Below are 18,133 nucleotides of genomic sequence, written 5' to 3' on the forward strand. Positions count from 1 at the left end.
CAGAGTAACGGGAGAGAATTAACATGAACATTTTCGAGCATTATTATTTCCGAATTTCATGTCCAAAGTATATAAAACTATATATATTTGGAAAGGAAATGAGTTGAGGAATCCCATGGCGATGTCAAATTTTTGTTTAATTCATTAGTTTTTGAAAAATCACAAAAATGCACATTTTTACCCACATTTTTTGTGACATTTAAAAAAATCAGGAGTAAAATAATTTAAATTAGGAAGATACATGAAATTAGGGAAGGTTTCTTTAAATTTGTCTCTTTTTTTGAAATATTGGAAAAACATGTTAAAAAAAAGCTATTTTGTCACTCTATTAAGCAAATGGTGTATAGGCCTATATTTTGTTTAAAACAAATATTTAGAAAAAATGAGAAACATTCCCTAGACTTTGATGTGCTCTAAACAATAGTGCAAAAATGTTTGCTTATATATTTTTCGACAATATCTTGTCACAAAAAAAATCGTGCAATGTTGTCAAAAAAAAATCAAAATTATGTCCTTATATTTTAAAAAATGGCAAGACTTTCACGCTTGTAAAAACTGTATCTGGTGCATGGGCTAAATTGACATCTTTTTGCATCAATGAATCCATAATAACTGCTTTTAGGGCCTCAAAATTCAAAATAAAAATCTGATTTGCATTTGGACTGCAAATGTTTGTTTTGTTTACACGCGTTTGCTGGCATTAACAACATACTGAATACGACTTGCCTGCATTGGACATACACACTGGATTTGGCCGCGTCACGAATTGCGAATTGCACCGTAATCACAATATTTCGCATTCCTGACTCATTATTTCTAGCCAATTTATTAAGCTGTCTTGAGCCATGTATGTTTTAGAGTTACATATAGTGAATTAATGATTTTTAAATCAAGCAAAAATGACAGGAAATATTAACAAGTGGTATTTTATCAGTTTCAAGGGTTGGTGGCGTCCTGTGTGAGGTAGTGCTCGCAGCTCAACATCGTCTGCAATTTCGCCTGAGTTTTTCACCTTTTGAAGGAATTTTGTCGGCTACAAATGGAATCTAGTGATTTGTAAAACACCAGTGACAAACTGTAACCGGTGATTTTTCAGTTTTCTTCGTGATTTGAGTTGTATTTTGATGTTCAATTTTCATCGTATGATCTAAGCAGTGATAGTCGCCATTTTGTATGCACCTGTATTATTGATTTTTAAAAATGGCGGCGGGAATAGCAACAATGTCTGAGTTAAACGCGAACGGCCGGGTTGTAGTGGGGAATAGTATCGGGGGAGCGAAGGGACCTGCCCAAAGTCGTGATGCAACAACATTGATCTTTGCGGTTGCGCTACATGTATTCCACACGCCTTCCTAATTCACGTAACCAAAATGATTTTAAAAATCGCAATAATAGGGCACTGGGACAAGATCCATCTTATTGCAGAGTGGTTTCAAGAATATTTTTCAAGTCTATTTAACGAATTAGCCCGTGCTGTCCTTGCATACAATGGAGCGAATAACGAGATCGGGGATTTGATAACGACCAGTAATAATAATAATAGTCCAATGCCAGTATGCTTTTAATTTAAATCTACGGTATTTTTTAAAATAACGTTTTCATATTTTGTCTCGGTTAAAATAGTTTTCATTTTAATATATAGAATTCTTGTAACACCGATATCATAACCACGTGTGGCTAGTAATATCGTTATACGTTCAAAACACAATAATGTACCACTCATAATAATAATAATAATAATAATAATAATAATAATAATAATAATAATAATAATAATAATAATAATAATAATAATAAATAATAATAAATGTAATGATGATTGAAGTGTCAAAAGTATACATTTTCAGAAAGGAAAAGACGCAAGGAATCTTTAATTTGACTTTACTACCTCGCGGAAGGCATACGGACTAATAGTCCCACACTGCGTCACCTAGCAGATGTTGTTCTGTTTAAATTTTTATTTTATTACATTAATGCTAGAATTTATTGCATTTCACATACATCTTGCATAATACTAACAACAATATGTATTAAATTTTGTTCTATTCTGATAGAAAATGAACCCAAGCTAGTATGTTACCATACCAACTGGGCCGTCTATCGTCCGGAACCAGTCAATCTCACACCAAAGGACCTCGACGCATTTATGTGCACCCATCTCATCTACTCCTTTGCCAAAGTCGTCAATGAAAATGGCTACGGTCTAGCCCCCTATGAAGATCACGACGTCACTGGACCAGTTTATTATACAGAATTTACAGATCTTAAGAAAGTCAACCCAGATTTGAAAACAATTCTGGCAGTTGGTGGATGGACCCATGCGTCCACCAACTTTACAGATATGGTAAATACTGCATGACTAAATTTTGGTTTCAGGTTAATGATAAACAACAAATATAACCAAGGAAGTTATCATTCGGTGTGTAAATTCATATTCTAGACTTTATTTGACTCTTCAAAAGAATGATTAGTAAATGAAAGAAAACGGTTAAAAACATGCACAACCTAAACTCCAAATGTATTTTCTCCTCTTGTTATAACTTTGTAGGTAGTGAGCAGAGCGACTCGTAAACAGTTCATCGATCATTCAATTACCTATCTGAGACAATGGAATTTTGATGGTCTTGATTTGGATTGGGAGTACCCATGCCAGAGAGGCGGAAAGAGTAGCGATAAGCAAGGATATGTTGATCTCGTTAAAGTAAGTCAACCATTCGTATTCTCACCGCTTTATTACAGTTATAATCTTTTATGCTAAAACGGTTTATAATCTTTGCTTCATTAGTCAGAAAAACCACGACTGATCTAGTGAGAATTTGTTATCTTTGATAATTACGTCAACTGTAAAAATAACATGAAATGCATAAAAACCATATTATGTTTTGATTGGTGTGTACATGTAGATTGAAAATGTCATAAATGCTGCTGAGTTGAGTTGTTTTACATTATCCTGGTTATCAAGTTCTTATTGTTCTATTGATCATGTTGATTGTCCTGTATAGGAATTGCGAGAAGCTTATAAAGCTGAATCTGAAGCCTCTGGATTGCCACGTATGACTATCAGTATGGCAGTGCCTGCAGGAGAATACAACATTGATTTAGGATACGATGTACCAGGACTTTCTGCGTATGTATTAAACAAATTGAAATAACCATATAATTTCTACATCTTAACCCTAACCGGCTAAGGGTTTTTTGGCGACGGGAAGGGAAAGAAGGAAGGAATAAAGAGAGAAAAGAAGGAAAGAAGTTGTTTGCTCTGGGTGGGATTCGAACCCGAGACCCCTCGCATGCCAGGCACTGGGTCGGCGACACTTTGCCACGGGTCTTGGGCTTTGCTGGCCAGCGAAACCGTGCCTATATATCACTTAGGGCGATTGCGTCATCACACCACGTGGGATGCATGCACGAACAGCGCACATATCAAGTAGTATTTTGTAGTATACCGTCCTGTTAGGGTTAATGTACAATGAAATGACAAGTGTATTGGGCAGAGAACAGTCGCCCGTCGCGCGCTAAAAGTAGAATAAAACTATCTATAATCGCTAAGATTTACGAAGCAAATCATACACCGTTTTTGAGACAACGCTAAAATTTAAAATTGATAAACCTATTGCTTATGATGCGGTTGCTAGGTGAAAGAACGTGTATTTGACCGCAAAGCAATATTTTCCTGATATTGATAAACACAAAAGCCATATTATAACATTTCTGTAAAATAGATTAGTATTCATTTTCTATAAAATGTTAGCTTTTACTGTCAGATATGTCCCTTTTAATTTTGAGCCGAACAAGTGAGGTAAAGCATAGAAAATTGGAATTTACTACTAGCGCCCATGCATGTTACTCCCGCGGTTGTAATACGGTACGATCCTCGGGGTGTGTGTGAATGTGTATCCCGCACGCCGTGTACGTACTGTGCATACGTGTTCGACTTATATTTCCATCGTAATAATAAAACGCCGGCTCCATCGTTTTATTCGAAATCTCGGATTTTGACAAAACTACAGCACCTAAAGTCTTGAATTTTGCAGAGTATCTTTATTGACTAAAGTACATTACAATCGTGTAAAAACCAGAATTTAACATTTTGTTGAGTGCGTTCTCCTCAGCAAATGTTATAATATGGCTTAAGTAATTTTTGACACCATTGAGAAGGCGTAAACATAATGTTATTGATGATGTTAATATTTGCAGTAATTTGGATTTTGTCAACCTTATGGCCTATGACTTGCACGGTCAATGGGAGTGGGACCTTGGTCACCATACCAGCTTGTTCCCCGGTCCTGATGACGAAGGCGGCGACAAGAAACTGACTGTGGTGAGTTGATGCCTTTTGATTATTGCAATCTTGTATGGAACAATTGCTCTAAGGATCTTAGTAACAAATTACAAGTTCTCCAAAATAGACTTGCGAGGTTAGTACTTAACGAAGGCCCAAGGGCACGTGTTTTGGATATGTATGATGTTCTGAAATGGAAAACTTTGAAAAACCGTTCTCATATCAATCTTATTAATCTTGTTCATAAATGCTTGACAGGGAATGCCCCAGATTACCTACGAACTAAATTTTCCTATGTTAACACCCACCACGCCTACGTAACAAAGTCAAGCTCAGGTCTATGTCTTTACCATAACAAGGTCTCGTCAGAAGCAGGAAAAAGAACTTTTCATTATCGAGATGTTACAGCGTGGAATGAGATGCCACAACATTTAAGGTTAATAAATTACAACTCAAACTTGTTCAAACGGGCACTTCACAATAATTTCTGAACTTTTAATATTTTGTAAAATGTATATATGAAAAATGTAAATAATGCGCCAAAGTTTTACTTTATGACTTTTAAAGATTGATGTATTTTGATGTATGCTTCTATATATATTTGAATGTTTGTGTTATTAATTATTTTACATAATATATGTTTTATGACCCAGTGAATATGTAAATAACTAGCCAAGGTCTTTATGATTTTAATGACTTTAGATATTATTTTATGTATAAGTTGATGTATGTTTGGATGTTTTAAGTTATTAATTATTTTATGTATACTAGTATTACATGTATATTTTATGACGCAGAGAAATGTAAATAACTAGCCAAAGATTTTTACTTTATGACTTTAATGACTTTTGATATTTGATGTATTTGATATATAGTTCTATTTGGATGTTTGTATTTTTAATCATTCTAATATGTATAATTCTACCAATTACTATGTACTTTATATTATATGACATGACACAGGGCCCCTGTAATAGCAGATTTATCTGAAGGGTAACCCTGTATAAATATGGTTTTAATATATAAATAATAATAAATAAATCAATCAATCAATTAATCCTTAAGGGGTTTGTAAAGCGTGATTTATGCCAAATGTTATCATCTTGTTTTAATTCGTTTTACTACCAATCCAGAGTTTTGGAGCTGAGTACAATATTGCATTTAAAAAGAAAAATTGCTTCTTCTCTTCAATACAGTAATTACTTAGGCACCAGAACCAAATTGGTTCGATCTCAGGATTGACCGTCAATGCTCCTTCGATGCTTATTATTGATGAACTAACAACTAATTAATCAAAATTAATGCTAAATTTATATTGGTCAATATCAATATAGGCAAATATTCATATAATTTATGATCACATAGTTAATTAATTGATTTCAAAAATTGATTGACCAAGCATCGATGTTCGATCGAAAGATCGAACCAATTTGTTTCTATTGCCTAACTGATCAGCGGCATGACATACATGTCAATTACTAACATGATATCATACTACTTGCACAAACAAAACTGACTACACAAGTTCATTGGACATAATTAATTGATTCAAGCAATATAATATTTTTTATTTTCATGCATTAAAATAATATTCAAGTATAATTCACCGTATTTAACAAATAACAATTTTGAATGTATATTTTTATCAATAGAGTTATGCCGCCGAGAAATGGGTTCGAGATGGCTGTCCCCCAAACAAACTGATCGTCGGTTTAGGAATGTATGGCAGAACCTGGATGGTTGGTAGCAGTTGCGATATCAACACAGGTGCAAATGGTGGTGGTACTGCTGGACCATACACTGGTGAAAAGGGATTCTGGGCTTACTATGAGGTGAGTTTTATCGCATAAGATCAGCCACCAGGAATACAATAGGGTATCGAATTTGACGAAAGCACACGGATTATTTGTGCCAGACCTTTCAATGCTATGACGAAAAAATTTCATAGGTCAACGACCTTTTTGAATTCTGACCATAGTAAACAACGTCCGATTTCGGTGATTTTGGTGTCTAATTATGATGAGAAATACAACTAAGCAAATTAAAAACTATAACAGGAACCGATAACCCTCTTTTGCAACATGGCTGCCAAAAGCATCCATATTGTAATTAGGAGGTCATCGGTTCCTTGTACAGTTTTTTTAAGTTGCGTAGTTGTATTTCTCATGCAAGAAAACATATAATTAGACACCAAAATCACCGAAATCGGACGTTGTGAACTATGGTCAGAATTCAGAAAGGTCGTTGACCTATGAACATTTTTTTCGTCATAGCGCCCTCTTGAAAGGTCTGACACATAACAAACTATACATTTTGGAGTCCTCATGACCACACGAGTAATTTGATATATTACTTGACATAATTGGAGCATTCTGAACATTTGACCCCCATGTAACCTTGATTGACCCCTCCCCGGAATGCCCGGAAGTTTCAGGAGGTGAGCCCAAGGTAAATTGATTCAGAATCAATCAAAGATCCCCAAATAACTTTCAAATCTTTGTTCTATGAGTTGGTCACGAACTCCACACTACGGTCTTCTACTATACTAACAATTATTTCTGATCCCATATTTGTGTGCCCCATCTATGTACAACCTGTTAATTTCATCTGCATTCAAAATCAAATGGAATGTTTAAATTATGTCTATACATGTAGTTATTAAAGTCAAATAGCTCTTGAGTGTTACGGAATAATTCTCTCTTTGGAATAGCAATTTTCTATGCATATCAAGTGTGACTATTTAACTTCCCACCAAACACACAACATTTTACAGAAAATGCTTAATTGTCGGGTCATATAAATGGTATGAAAACATTTTAATAACATTCATAAAACATTTCTGAAAACGTGATGAAAAACATTCTGACAAAATGTTATCTAACTGTTGACATAATATTTTGCAAAAGTGTTTGCCCAAAATATTTTACAATAACGTTTTAAAAACATATTTATCATCTTTATGTAACCCGACAGTTAAATGTTATTCAAACATTTTGAATAAACGTTTTAAGAACTTTTTGTGTTTGCTGTGTCGACAAAATCGTGTATTATCCAACATCTGTATCTACAATTCTTACGTAGATTTGTACAGAACTAAGAAATGGTATGACAACAACATGGGATGACGTTAGAAAAGTGCCGTACTCCTGTGACGACAAACACTGGGTCGGCTACGATAATGAACTCAGTCTGTATGAAAAGGTAAGCATTACTTTGCTTCAGCTTTTTGCACAAGATCGATTTAAAACATTATCAGACCTTATTAAGGCGTGGGGTATGGGCGAACTTGAAGTACAGGTATCTGGAGAGCGGCAGGTAGTTACTGGGCGGCCGAGTGCTAATATTTATTTTGGAGGGTTCGTGTTTGTTTTAAATTTGGGGGCATTTTCCCCAAATTTGATATTTTTGGTGATATTTCAAAAAGCGACATGCCAAAGACAACTCTTTGGGCACATATAGTTTTGTTATTGTTATTGCAGTTCTTTTCCACATACCTTCGTTAACATTCGCTTGGGTGATTTACTAATATTATATATTTCATGGCTGCAATTTGGCGTTTTCAATGCGTTTTACAAATACTGCACTGAAAATTCAGCAACTCAAGGCAAGTAGTTATTGATTTGTTGATCAAATATTGGTTTTCCCTCATTTTCGACTGTAACTCCACAACTGTTGTCTGTGTTGAAATAAAATTTCTAGTGCAGTGATTGTTATCCTTGCCCCGGTAATATACATATCTTACTTGTCACCAATGCGCTATAATTTTTGCGAAAAATGCAAAAATAGACACAAAATTAGGTAGGGGTGTAGTACCCCCTTAACGTGACATTATAAATCGATATGTACGTCGATGTACTTGTAATTCCGCTACGCAGGCATTTCGTGCGAGAACATTAAATTATATAAACATTTTAAGGCAAATGTGAGGTTGAATACAGAAATTGATGCCATTGCATGTATAATTGTATGCTTTAATCAGGAGAAAAAAGCAGTGTACAGTACAGTAAGTTCAGAATAAGACTTGATGCCGGCCGGGTGATGTGAAATAATTTGGATGAACAAAAACCACAGCTAATACATTTAAAACCTTGAACGGTTTCTCCACACTGTGCGGCTTATATTTTGAAAATTACGGTATTATTAGCCACATGATACTCACACTTTTTGTTATTGTCACATATTTAGGCAATGTACATACAACAAAATGGTCTTGGGGGTGGAATGGTTTGGGCTCTTGATCTAGACGATTACAAAGGTTTATTCTGCGATGCAGGAAAGTGGCCATTGATGACACAAGTCAAGAAATACATCAGAGAAAGTAAGTGACAATGAATTACTTTATATTCATTTTATACTCATATGAATAACAGTCGCCAGTGATTTAAAACAAATCTTTACACGATACAATGCACAGTTAGAACAATGGGTAAAAAACAGAATGGGTAAAACATTTACCCAATATTGGGTTCATTTACCCCACATTTGGTTATTTTCAGTAATTTAACGAATGTTGGGCTTTGGCCCGGGCCATCTCAACTACCGCAGGGGTGAGTGTATTGGGGTGAGTGTGTGTTTGTATGTAATTGTTTTTATTAGATAAATTATGAAACTTAGGCCATTATGTTAAGGGGTGTTTGTTTCAGTCCTTTTGGCCTTCTGAGCATTCAAATTTGTATTTATTGTTGTCATTGAAAATAAAGATTGATTGATTGCTTGCTTGCGTGCCTGCTTGCTTGCTTGCTTGATTGATTGATTGATTGATTGATTGATTGATTGATTGATTGATTGATTACCCCAAGCCCGAACCAGCTCTCAACAGCCTATGATCACAACTATTAAAGGTGGGCGGTGCGATGGGTGTTTCCATAACCTGACCACCTTTTCTGACTACCTTTTCTGACCAGCTTTTACAGTGAGCCCTGTGATATTTGATTCTTACACTATAGACCACAATGGCCTTATCCCAATGCCATAGTCCAATTACATTAACTAAACAATCATAGTGCTAAATTTGACCTCAAGTTGCAGAGTATGAGTTTTTGTACCCAAATTTTCAAAGGTCATTCAATGAATTTACAAATGTATTGGAGTTAAAGAACTGTGCATGCACTAATGGATGAGAATGTTTTGGATCCTAGTGTTTTACACCATCCATAATCATAGACAGTTGTGCTGGGTGATAATTTGCAAGCTGGACTTGTTAATAGATAAACAACTTTTTTAAGGGTACATGGTTGTTATTTCTTTCTCACTTTAGATTATTTATTTGTACCTTTTGCTTGTCGAGTATCCTTTGATTTTGTTTTGTTTTAATAATACAGTTTTGTTTGTATATTTAATGTCTTGGATGCACCATCGGATCGAGTGCTACTGATGTAAAAGCAATTTCCAAATAAAAACTTGAAACTTAAAAACTACAACACTTTCGTGGTAAATGAAATTATTTAAAACAAATAAAATAAAATTTTGCACACACATCCAATTTTCATTCGAACGAGTGCTCCCTAGTGTTACCCTCAGCACTTCCCTGTTCAGACTTTGTCTGTCTGGTGGACAATTAAGGGTATACGATGCATTGTTGGTCGAAGCAGCAGAAATCAAAGTAGTTCACAGCACCTTGCAAATGGTAGTGAGCAAAAATTGCATTGCTCAATAAGCCCAATCGGCATTGGAAGTTTGCAATGCATTGTGGGGCACATTTTGCAGTTTTGGGACACTTTGTCCTTTGAAATTCAGAAAAATTGGGGTTTTCGGCGTACAAAATATAATTTAAAACGTGTTACTAGAATAAAAACAAACCCAAAATTTGATTATTGTATAAATTAATTATTTTATTATTTATAATGATAACATTATTACAATAATAAATTAATGAATACAGCAATTTTCCAGCTATGTCAGAGGTCAAAGTGTCACAAAAAACCTGAAAGTTATGGCGATTGGGCTTATTCATAGCGAGCGTGTAGAATAATTCAAATATCACAGATATACTTTTGTAGGTCCTGTGGTTCTTGAGTTATGTTGTAGAGAGGGCTGAAACAACAACACTTTTGTAAAACGTACATAACTCATTAACAATAAATTAAGCAAGTTTTCCAAAGTATATGATTTGTATAATGAACTTCTGCAAAACACCAAAGTGTTATTTTTCAATAATATATTGATTCAGATATTAAACATGAAAATCTGCTTCGACCAACAATACCTCGTATACCTAAACCCATATTCACATTCATGCTGCACCCTTAATATATCAGGGCATGTATATGACAAATATCATGAATATGACCTTGTGAAGTGGTAATTGTGTTTACTTTATTGATTTTTGACCCAGCACCTGAAATGATATTTTATTTTATTTATTTATTTATTGGAACATACACTTTTGTAACAGTGGCACACGCCTAACCAGCGGTGCGTTCAAAACAATATCAAACATAATTATATACAAGAAATGATTTAAAACAATATACACGCACAATTATTATGGCACAGAACAAAAGCAAAATAAATAAATAAATTGCCTGTGTCAACCCAAGTTGATTTGAAATGGGTCGTTAGCAGGCAAATAAAACGAAATATAAAATAATATTAAAATAATATACATTAGCATGGCAAAATACTGGCATTAATTGTGCATAGAATCATTTAACAAGAGAAGCTCTAAGAGCCCAAGCACGTTTAAGAAATGATTTACAATGTCTAAGGGGGCCCCCAGCATCAAGCACGTTTTAATGTCCTCATTCCCAGCAATAAATATGTACCAAAAGGCCTCAAGTTGCTGATCATAAAGGTCACTTTCCAGTTTCAGGTACTCTTCTGCGCGAATTGTGTTCAGAGTCCTACAGGTGAAAAGGAAGTGACTAAGATTTTCGCTGCCGCTTTTGCATAGAGGGCAGGTGTCGTCCATGCCCTCGGTCCAACCGTGGATTCTACCATTTAAGGGGAGAGTGTTTGAACGTGCTTTAAATTTGAGGCTTAACTCCCAAAAATCAGTTTTGTCAAGAAGGTAGTTTTCAAAGGCAAGTGTTTGTTTAAACTTAACATATTCAGCCAGAGAAGATTTGGTTTTGGCATTGTCATACCACGAAATTTCATACACATTTTTCATAATTTCTTTACAACATTTGGCCCAGTGTGGATTGATCATGTTGATAGACGCGTCGTTTGTGAAAAGGCGGTTCTTATCACATTTATCGAGAGCAGATTTGGTCGAGCTTAACCATTTAAAGCGAATTTTGTCAATATTGCAATCAAGAATGAATAAAGTATTGAAAAGCAGTTTTGGCCATCGATGTAAATCCATTGATCTGAGACGAGCAAAATAGTTAATCCTAATAGTATCTTGAATGGAGGCAATTGATTGCCATCCTAGATCACCATAAAGGGCTGCCGCTGGGGTATTACGCGGTGCCTTAAGAATATATCGGGCCATTTGTAACTGCAGGTTTTCAATTCTTTTGATGTCCGCTTGACTTCCACATGTCCACACTGCGCACGCGTAATTAATACATGGTAGAGCAAGTAACTGTCTCCTCTCTCCTGAGAAGTTAACTGCCATGTGAAAAACCATGGAAGTATGGAAAAACAAAACAAATTTCACTTGATAATTTCAATTTTATCCCAGCAAACACAAAAACGTTTTAAAAACGTTTTAAATAAGTTATATTTTGGCTTTTTGTTTCGGTAAAAACGTATTAAAATGTCGGGTTATATAAAGGTCATGAAAACGTTTTAAAACGTTTGGTATGAAAACACACTACAACAATATTTTTAAAATGTTTTCAAAATGTTATTGTAAACTATTTTTGCAAACATTTTTTCCAAATGTTCTTAAAATGTATTTTTCAAAACGTTTTAATAACATTTAAATGTCGGGTTATATAAAGGTCATGAAAACGTTTTTAAAACGTTATTGCAAATATTTTGGGCAAACATTTTTCGTAAAATATTTTGTGAACCCCAAAATAACATTCTGTTTAGAATGTTTTGTATCAAGTTTTCAAAATGTTTTTGGAACGTTATAAAAACGTTTTATACCCTTTATATAACCCGACATTTAACGTTTTCTATAAAACACTTTGTGTTTGCTGAGCAGTTGATTATCAAGAAATGTTTTTTAATGTTATGAAAACGTTTTACACCCTTAATATACCCTTTATATAACCCGACATTTAAACGTATTCTAAACCTTTTATAACCTTTTGCAAATGATGTCGAAAACGTTTTGTGTTTGCTGGGATGTCACTTAACATCCAGAATGGTACAACATTATTGTGCAAAGTGTAAAGATAATAAAAATGAAGCAAACATCAAAATAATGTCAAATAAGATTGTCAAAAAAGATGGTCAGAAAAGGTGGTCTGAAAAGGTAGTCAGAAAAGGTGGTCAGGTTATGGAAATTCCCCGGTGCGATTGTTTTATTGTATTTGTTATCTCAGATTCATGATTATTCCATTAAAACAATCTTCAAATTGTGAGTTATATTGCTCCAGTGCTTTTGATATTATAGTTATCCCAATTAAACTATGTTAAGATAATTTATGAATTTATAATATCTCTTTTATTTACACGTTATAACAGGCGGCTACGTACCACCAACTCTGCCACCAACCACACCACCACCACCAACACAATTTCCAACAACAACCACACCACCTCTGACATTTTGCCAAGGTAAAGCCGATGGTTTCTACCCGTATGACGTATGCCATCCAAAATTCTACCAATGTGCCAATGGCAATACCTATCTCCTGCAATGCCAGAATGGGTCGGTTTTTAATCCGACAACCAAAACATGTGACTGGCCTTCCAACGTAGCTGAATGCAATGTGTAGAGGCAAATGACACCACTTACAATTTACCGAAAGTAATTTGTTAAATTAGATTTGCTAGTTTGTAATTATAAAGTTAAAGAAATTAAAAGCAATATTGATCATACTAGGCCTATTCCTTCAATACACATTATGTTATTGTATACATAATTATATTGTTACATTTCCATAAAAACAGATTGTATTTCTTTTTAACAAAAAAAAAAGGAAATAAAAACAACAGGGACCAACAGGAATACAAGTTCAAAAGTTCACAGGAACAATCATTGATGAAAATCACTATCCACATAAGCAGACAAACTGAAGCAGATTGGAGCAATAAATAATGAAGATGCGCAAGTAGGTAAATAAGCATCATTCAGTTTTGAACTGTTGTCTTGTGATAACTAGCAGTTCAACTTGAATTTTCTATTTGCATTTGAACTTGAACTGCATTACGTCGTTTGTGTTGTTTGATTATGTTATAATGTTGCTATTTGTCCCTGAACATGCTGAAGAAGAGCAGTTTATCTGCCCGGAATGTCGGTTTTTTTCATGTATTTTTTAATGTGTGGCCCTTGGAACTAGAATTTAGCTTTATCTACTTCTGTACCTACTTTTCTTGTTCCTTGTTTGGTTGGGTTTGTCTGCAATATGTGCACAATAATTTCCATCACTTGTTCCAGTGCACTTTTGTACTTGCATTCCTGTTGGTTCCTGTTGTTTTTGCAGATATACCGTCTTGTTCTTTATACTTGTTATACCAACTTGTATCAAGTTAGTATACATTGCTCGTTCTTTGAATGTTACAATAATAGTAATTTGGTATCCTTGAACTGCAACGGATTACTTAGGCCTATATATTATTATCACCAACCAGAAATTACAGCACTTCCATGTTACAAGATCTGTTCATAATTTTCACACGATTGTGATAATTTTTATTTGAGTCGGTATTCTAAAAATATCCTCTGTAAAAACGGGAAAGCCCTTAATGATCACACTGTATCGAAATCTAAGATTACCGGTATGTATTTTTAAGTTCTTTCTATATGGTAATAATTTGGCTCACAATACATTGAAAACGTGGCGGAATTTTTTAACATTCTTACAGAAATACTTTAACGCTAATTTTGATGGTAACCCAAAAACAAACCATTGGAAGGATAAAAAAAAGGACGTAAATACATTAGCATTTCGTTGCCTGCCACTTGCGTTGCCGTTAAATTTTTCTGATGAAACACATCTTTTAGACTATTTTAATGTCGACAATACAAGTATGGCTTTTGTTTTTGAATTAATATCAATAAACTGTGAAATAAATGTAGAGCAAAACAAATAAAATCTCAATTTTCTAGTAGAAATCTCAATAAATTTACTTTTGCGGAACATCACTGAGTATAATTTGTCTATTATTTTATTGTATAGTGTCTCATAATTATCCAAATCCAAATGCTAATACAAAGTGTCTCTGAATGGTGTCTCTGCTCGAATCAAATATGACCAAATAATGATATATAATTGGATCAATTGAGCCCATATTTATTGGTCGAGCTATGAATTTTAAACTCATAGCAAGACCAATAAATATTGGACGTAAAGCGTCCAATTTTATCATTATTATGTTTTGGATGCAGTATTTTTACACACTTGAGCCTATCAAAACATAATAATGTATAGATTGGTACAATAAAACAGCTTTTATATAGTTTGTTTGATTTTGAAAAATTTCCGTTTCCTGGAGATATAGGAAATTTTACGAAAATATCTCATTATTTTCAATCAATTATCAATCAATTGTATATGACATTAAATGTCATATACAAATAAAATATACGAAAATATCTCATTATTTTCAATCAATTATCAATCAATTGTATATGACATTAAATGTCATATACAAATAAAATATACGAAAATATCTCATTATTTTCAATCAATTATCAATCAATTGTATATGACATTAAATGTCATTAAACAAATAAATTTTATTTGTTGAGGACAAGGTCTCATTAGGGAACCATTGTATGGCACACCCGTTTCAAGAAAGATTATGAAAAACAAAACGCTCGTTGTTTTACTACAAGTCAAAATTTAATGAAAACAGAGGTGAAAACCGAGGTGATATAACTAGAGTGGTTACCGCACCATAGCTGAACCATGGGGCTTCGGCAGTATGTTGTGGTATATCACTGTTACCCGGGGTAATACTTTCTTGGGATTTCGAGATATGGACCCAAAATTGGAATATTGACCAAAGTCGTATGAGGAGTGTCACACTCGGTGAAGAAACTATTTTTATTATTTTCTGCACTTTTTTCTCTTTCATTTGACACCACTGGGGGTCATACCTTATTGGTATTTCAAGATATGAAAAGGACCCACAATATCACTATTGACCCAGGACTTATGAGGAGTGTCACTCCCGGTTGGGTCATTATTTTTATTTTACTATACCTCATAAATATTTATTAGGTAATCCAGACATCTTATTGGTTAATAACGCCAGAGTCCGAGTACGGTATTTTGACTACTTCCCCGCGCCTGTGCAATTACGCGCACGCGGGGAAGTAGTAAAAACTTCCGCACCCCTACTACCACACGGTATCTCGACCCCGCGCGTCACCGTTCCTTCAGACGTAGCGTTATCCTACACAACGGCGATTCTGCAGATGCGTTTATCGTGAAAATGGCGTCTGCTGCAGTTATTTTGCCGAGATTACCGAGGGATAATAACACGCGAATTAGACGTTTTATGAAACAAAATGTTATTTATGGAAAGTTAAAAAAAAAAATTAAAATAATGTAGGTCAAAATGTAAATATTAATTGAACAGAAATCCTCCAATAAAATCAGGTAAGCAAAATATTAAACTTATTTACCATGCCGGCCGGCACGTTAACTGGTGTGTGTTTTGACTTTTGTTGACGATTTTACCGTGATAGTGAAAATATTTATGAGGTATAGTAAAACAAATACAACATGTTTCATTTCGGGGAAGTATTCAAAACTACTGGTCCCTCTGTGTTCATCCAACACCTCGGGACCAGTAGTTTTGACTACTTCCCCTCAAAACATGTTGTATTTGTATAATATTCTTTACTTTTTTCTCTTTCATCACTGGGAGGGGGTCATATCTTCGTGGGATTTCGAGATACGAAAAGGACCCAAAATAGGAATATTAACCCGGTTACTTATGAGGAGTGTCAAACCTGGGTGTGGGAAGTAAATCCAGCATGGGTCAAAAATGCAAAATGCTAGGATTAGGCCTACTGTAAAATGCATGTAAAACTATCCGCCTTGTCACAAGGATTAAAACAAATGTATACTAGGCCTAGTAGTTTCTTCCTACTATCTACGACTTACGACTACGCTGATAACAAAAGGTGTCAAATGTAAAAGGTGAATCACAGAAGTAAAAAAATGACATGAACACTTGAAGTATATGGTTCCAGGGCTGGATTTACCATTGGGCCAGATGGGCCCGGGCCCAGGGCCCCGAACATTTGGAGCCGCCCCCCCAAAAAATGCCCTGTGCATGTTTTGTATTTACTGGGTAGGTATTCCCGCCTAAGACTTGAATGACTCGTAAAATTGTCTACCATCGAAATACTAGTAATACAGGGTTGCCAAGTAGTGACCATGTGGTGCGTCAAATCAGCGACAGGGAAATATCACATTACCCTCTATCGAGATGAAACGGAGGTATGAAATATGCAAATGTCGCCCAATAAAGCATCCAAGTCGCGATGTAGTAAATCACCATATTATATTGACATGCAACACAAAAGAATTGCATTCAAGCGAAGGTAATTGATTTCATTCGTAATACTGATTGCAATGGAAAGGGTGAAAATATCTTTTTTCTAACTGACAAAATAATACATCAAGATCATGTGGCAGGAACATTTTCAGGATCTCCTTATCAGACCCTCTAGTACTGCACCAAATGTTTTTGGCATCCTTGTAAAACTGGAATGGAAAAGCCGCCAACCAAGCAAGAAGATGCTGTCAAGTCCATCAAGAATGGTAAAGCTCATGGAATTCCCTCAGAGGTGTACAAGTTCGGTGGGCCTTGCATTATCCAAGTTCTGTGCAGTTTTTTCCCAAACTGCTGGGGTGCAGCAGAACTGCCCCAAGAATTTCAGGATGCAATGGTTGCCACCATCTTACTCAGTGTGGTGACTATCGAGGAATATCCCTGCTCTCAATTGCTGGTTAAGCTGGCAAATATCCTCCTAGCCAGATTACAACACGTTTTCAGCAAAATATTACCTGAAAGCCAATGTGGGTTCAGAGCCAGTCGATCCCCAATTGATCCAATCTTCACCCTGCGCATTCAGCTTCAGGAAAAATCGATAGAACAGCTTTACATGGTCTCCATCGACTTCACCAAAGCATTCGATACCATCGATAGAGAACTACTTTGGACACTTCTTGATCATGAATTTCATGATGGAATGCAGACAACTTTTCTAGTTGATGGTGATACATCTAAGCCCTTTCCGGTTTGTCGTGACTGTTTTGTGACTGCATCAATAGCAGTTGGCCTTACAATAAATATCATCAAAAAAGAGGTCATTTAGCAACCTGCCCCTGGTAATCTGCACCAAGATTCTGATCTCATACATAGAGAACCTGTCAAATCTGGCACCAATTTCATCTTCCTGGGGAGTGTCATATTCTAGACAATTCCATCAATTTGGAGATCACAAGGCGCATGTAGAGTGCTACCAGGGCCTCAGTATCTCTGAAAAAAAGTGTATGGTCCCAGCGTGGTATATAGGCTTGCGACCAATTAAAATATTATGTAAGCTATATTGCGTGCTTGTTCTACCCTGTCTCCTGTATTCTACTGAGACTTATAAACTATCGGAGGAATATTAAAAATTTAACTTCAATTCAAACTCGCCACCTTAGAGGTATCAGGGCAGGACCGAGTCTGTAATGGAGAGGTGATTCAAAGAGCCAAAAAGTAGAGCGTAGAAGTGATAAGAGCCAACTGCGCAGGGTCGGTCATGTCGTGAGAATACCTGAT

The 18,133-nt window shown here is 35.2% G+C and overlaps 2 protein-coding genes across 2 annotated transcripts; both read left to right on the forward strand.

The window, feature by feature from the left end:
- Positions 1 to 957: 957 nt before the first annotated feature.
- LOC140167432 (acidic mammalian chitinase-like) lies at positions 958 to 13,821 on the forward strand. Its single transcript, XM_072190740.1, has 9 exons — positions 958 to 1,084; positions 2,055 to 2,344; positions 2,549 to 2,701; positions 3,003 to 3,127; positions 4,198 to 4,321; positions 5,935 to 6,114; positions 7,364 to 7,483; positions 8,468 to 8,600; positions 12,866 to 13,821. Exons 2-9 carry the CDS (start codon positions 2,147 to 2,149, stop codon positions 13,117 to 13,119), a joined length of 1,287 nt encoding a protein of 428 aa, XP_072046841.1. The 5' UTR covers positions 958 to 1,084; positions 2,055 to 2,146; the 3' UTR covers positions 13,120 to 13,821.
- A 3,251-nt stretch (positions 13,822 to 17,072) lies between these two features.
- Positions 17,073 to 17,681, forward strand: LOC140164139 (uncharacterized). The gene has a single exon (XM_072187386.1). It carries the CDS (start codon positions 17,073 to 17,075, stop codon positions 17,679 to 17,681), a length of 609 nt encoding a protein of 202 aa, XP_072043487.1.
- The last annotated feature ends 452 nt before the right edge of the window (positions 17,682 to 18,133 follow it).

This window comes from Amphiura filiformis, chromosome 1 (genome assembly GCF_039555335.1).
Source record: "Amphiura filiformis chromosome 1, Afil_fr2py, whole genome shotgun sequence".
NCBI classification, from domain to species: domain Eukaryota; kingdom Metazoa; phylum Echinodermata; class Ophiuroidea; order Amphilepidida; family Amphiuridae; genus Amphiura; species Amphiura filiformis.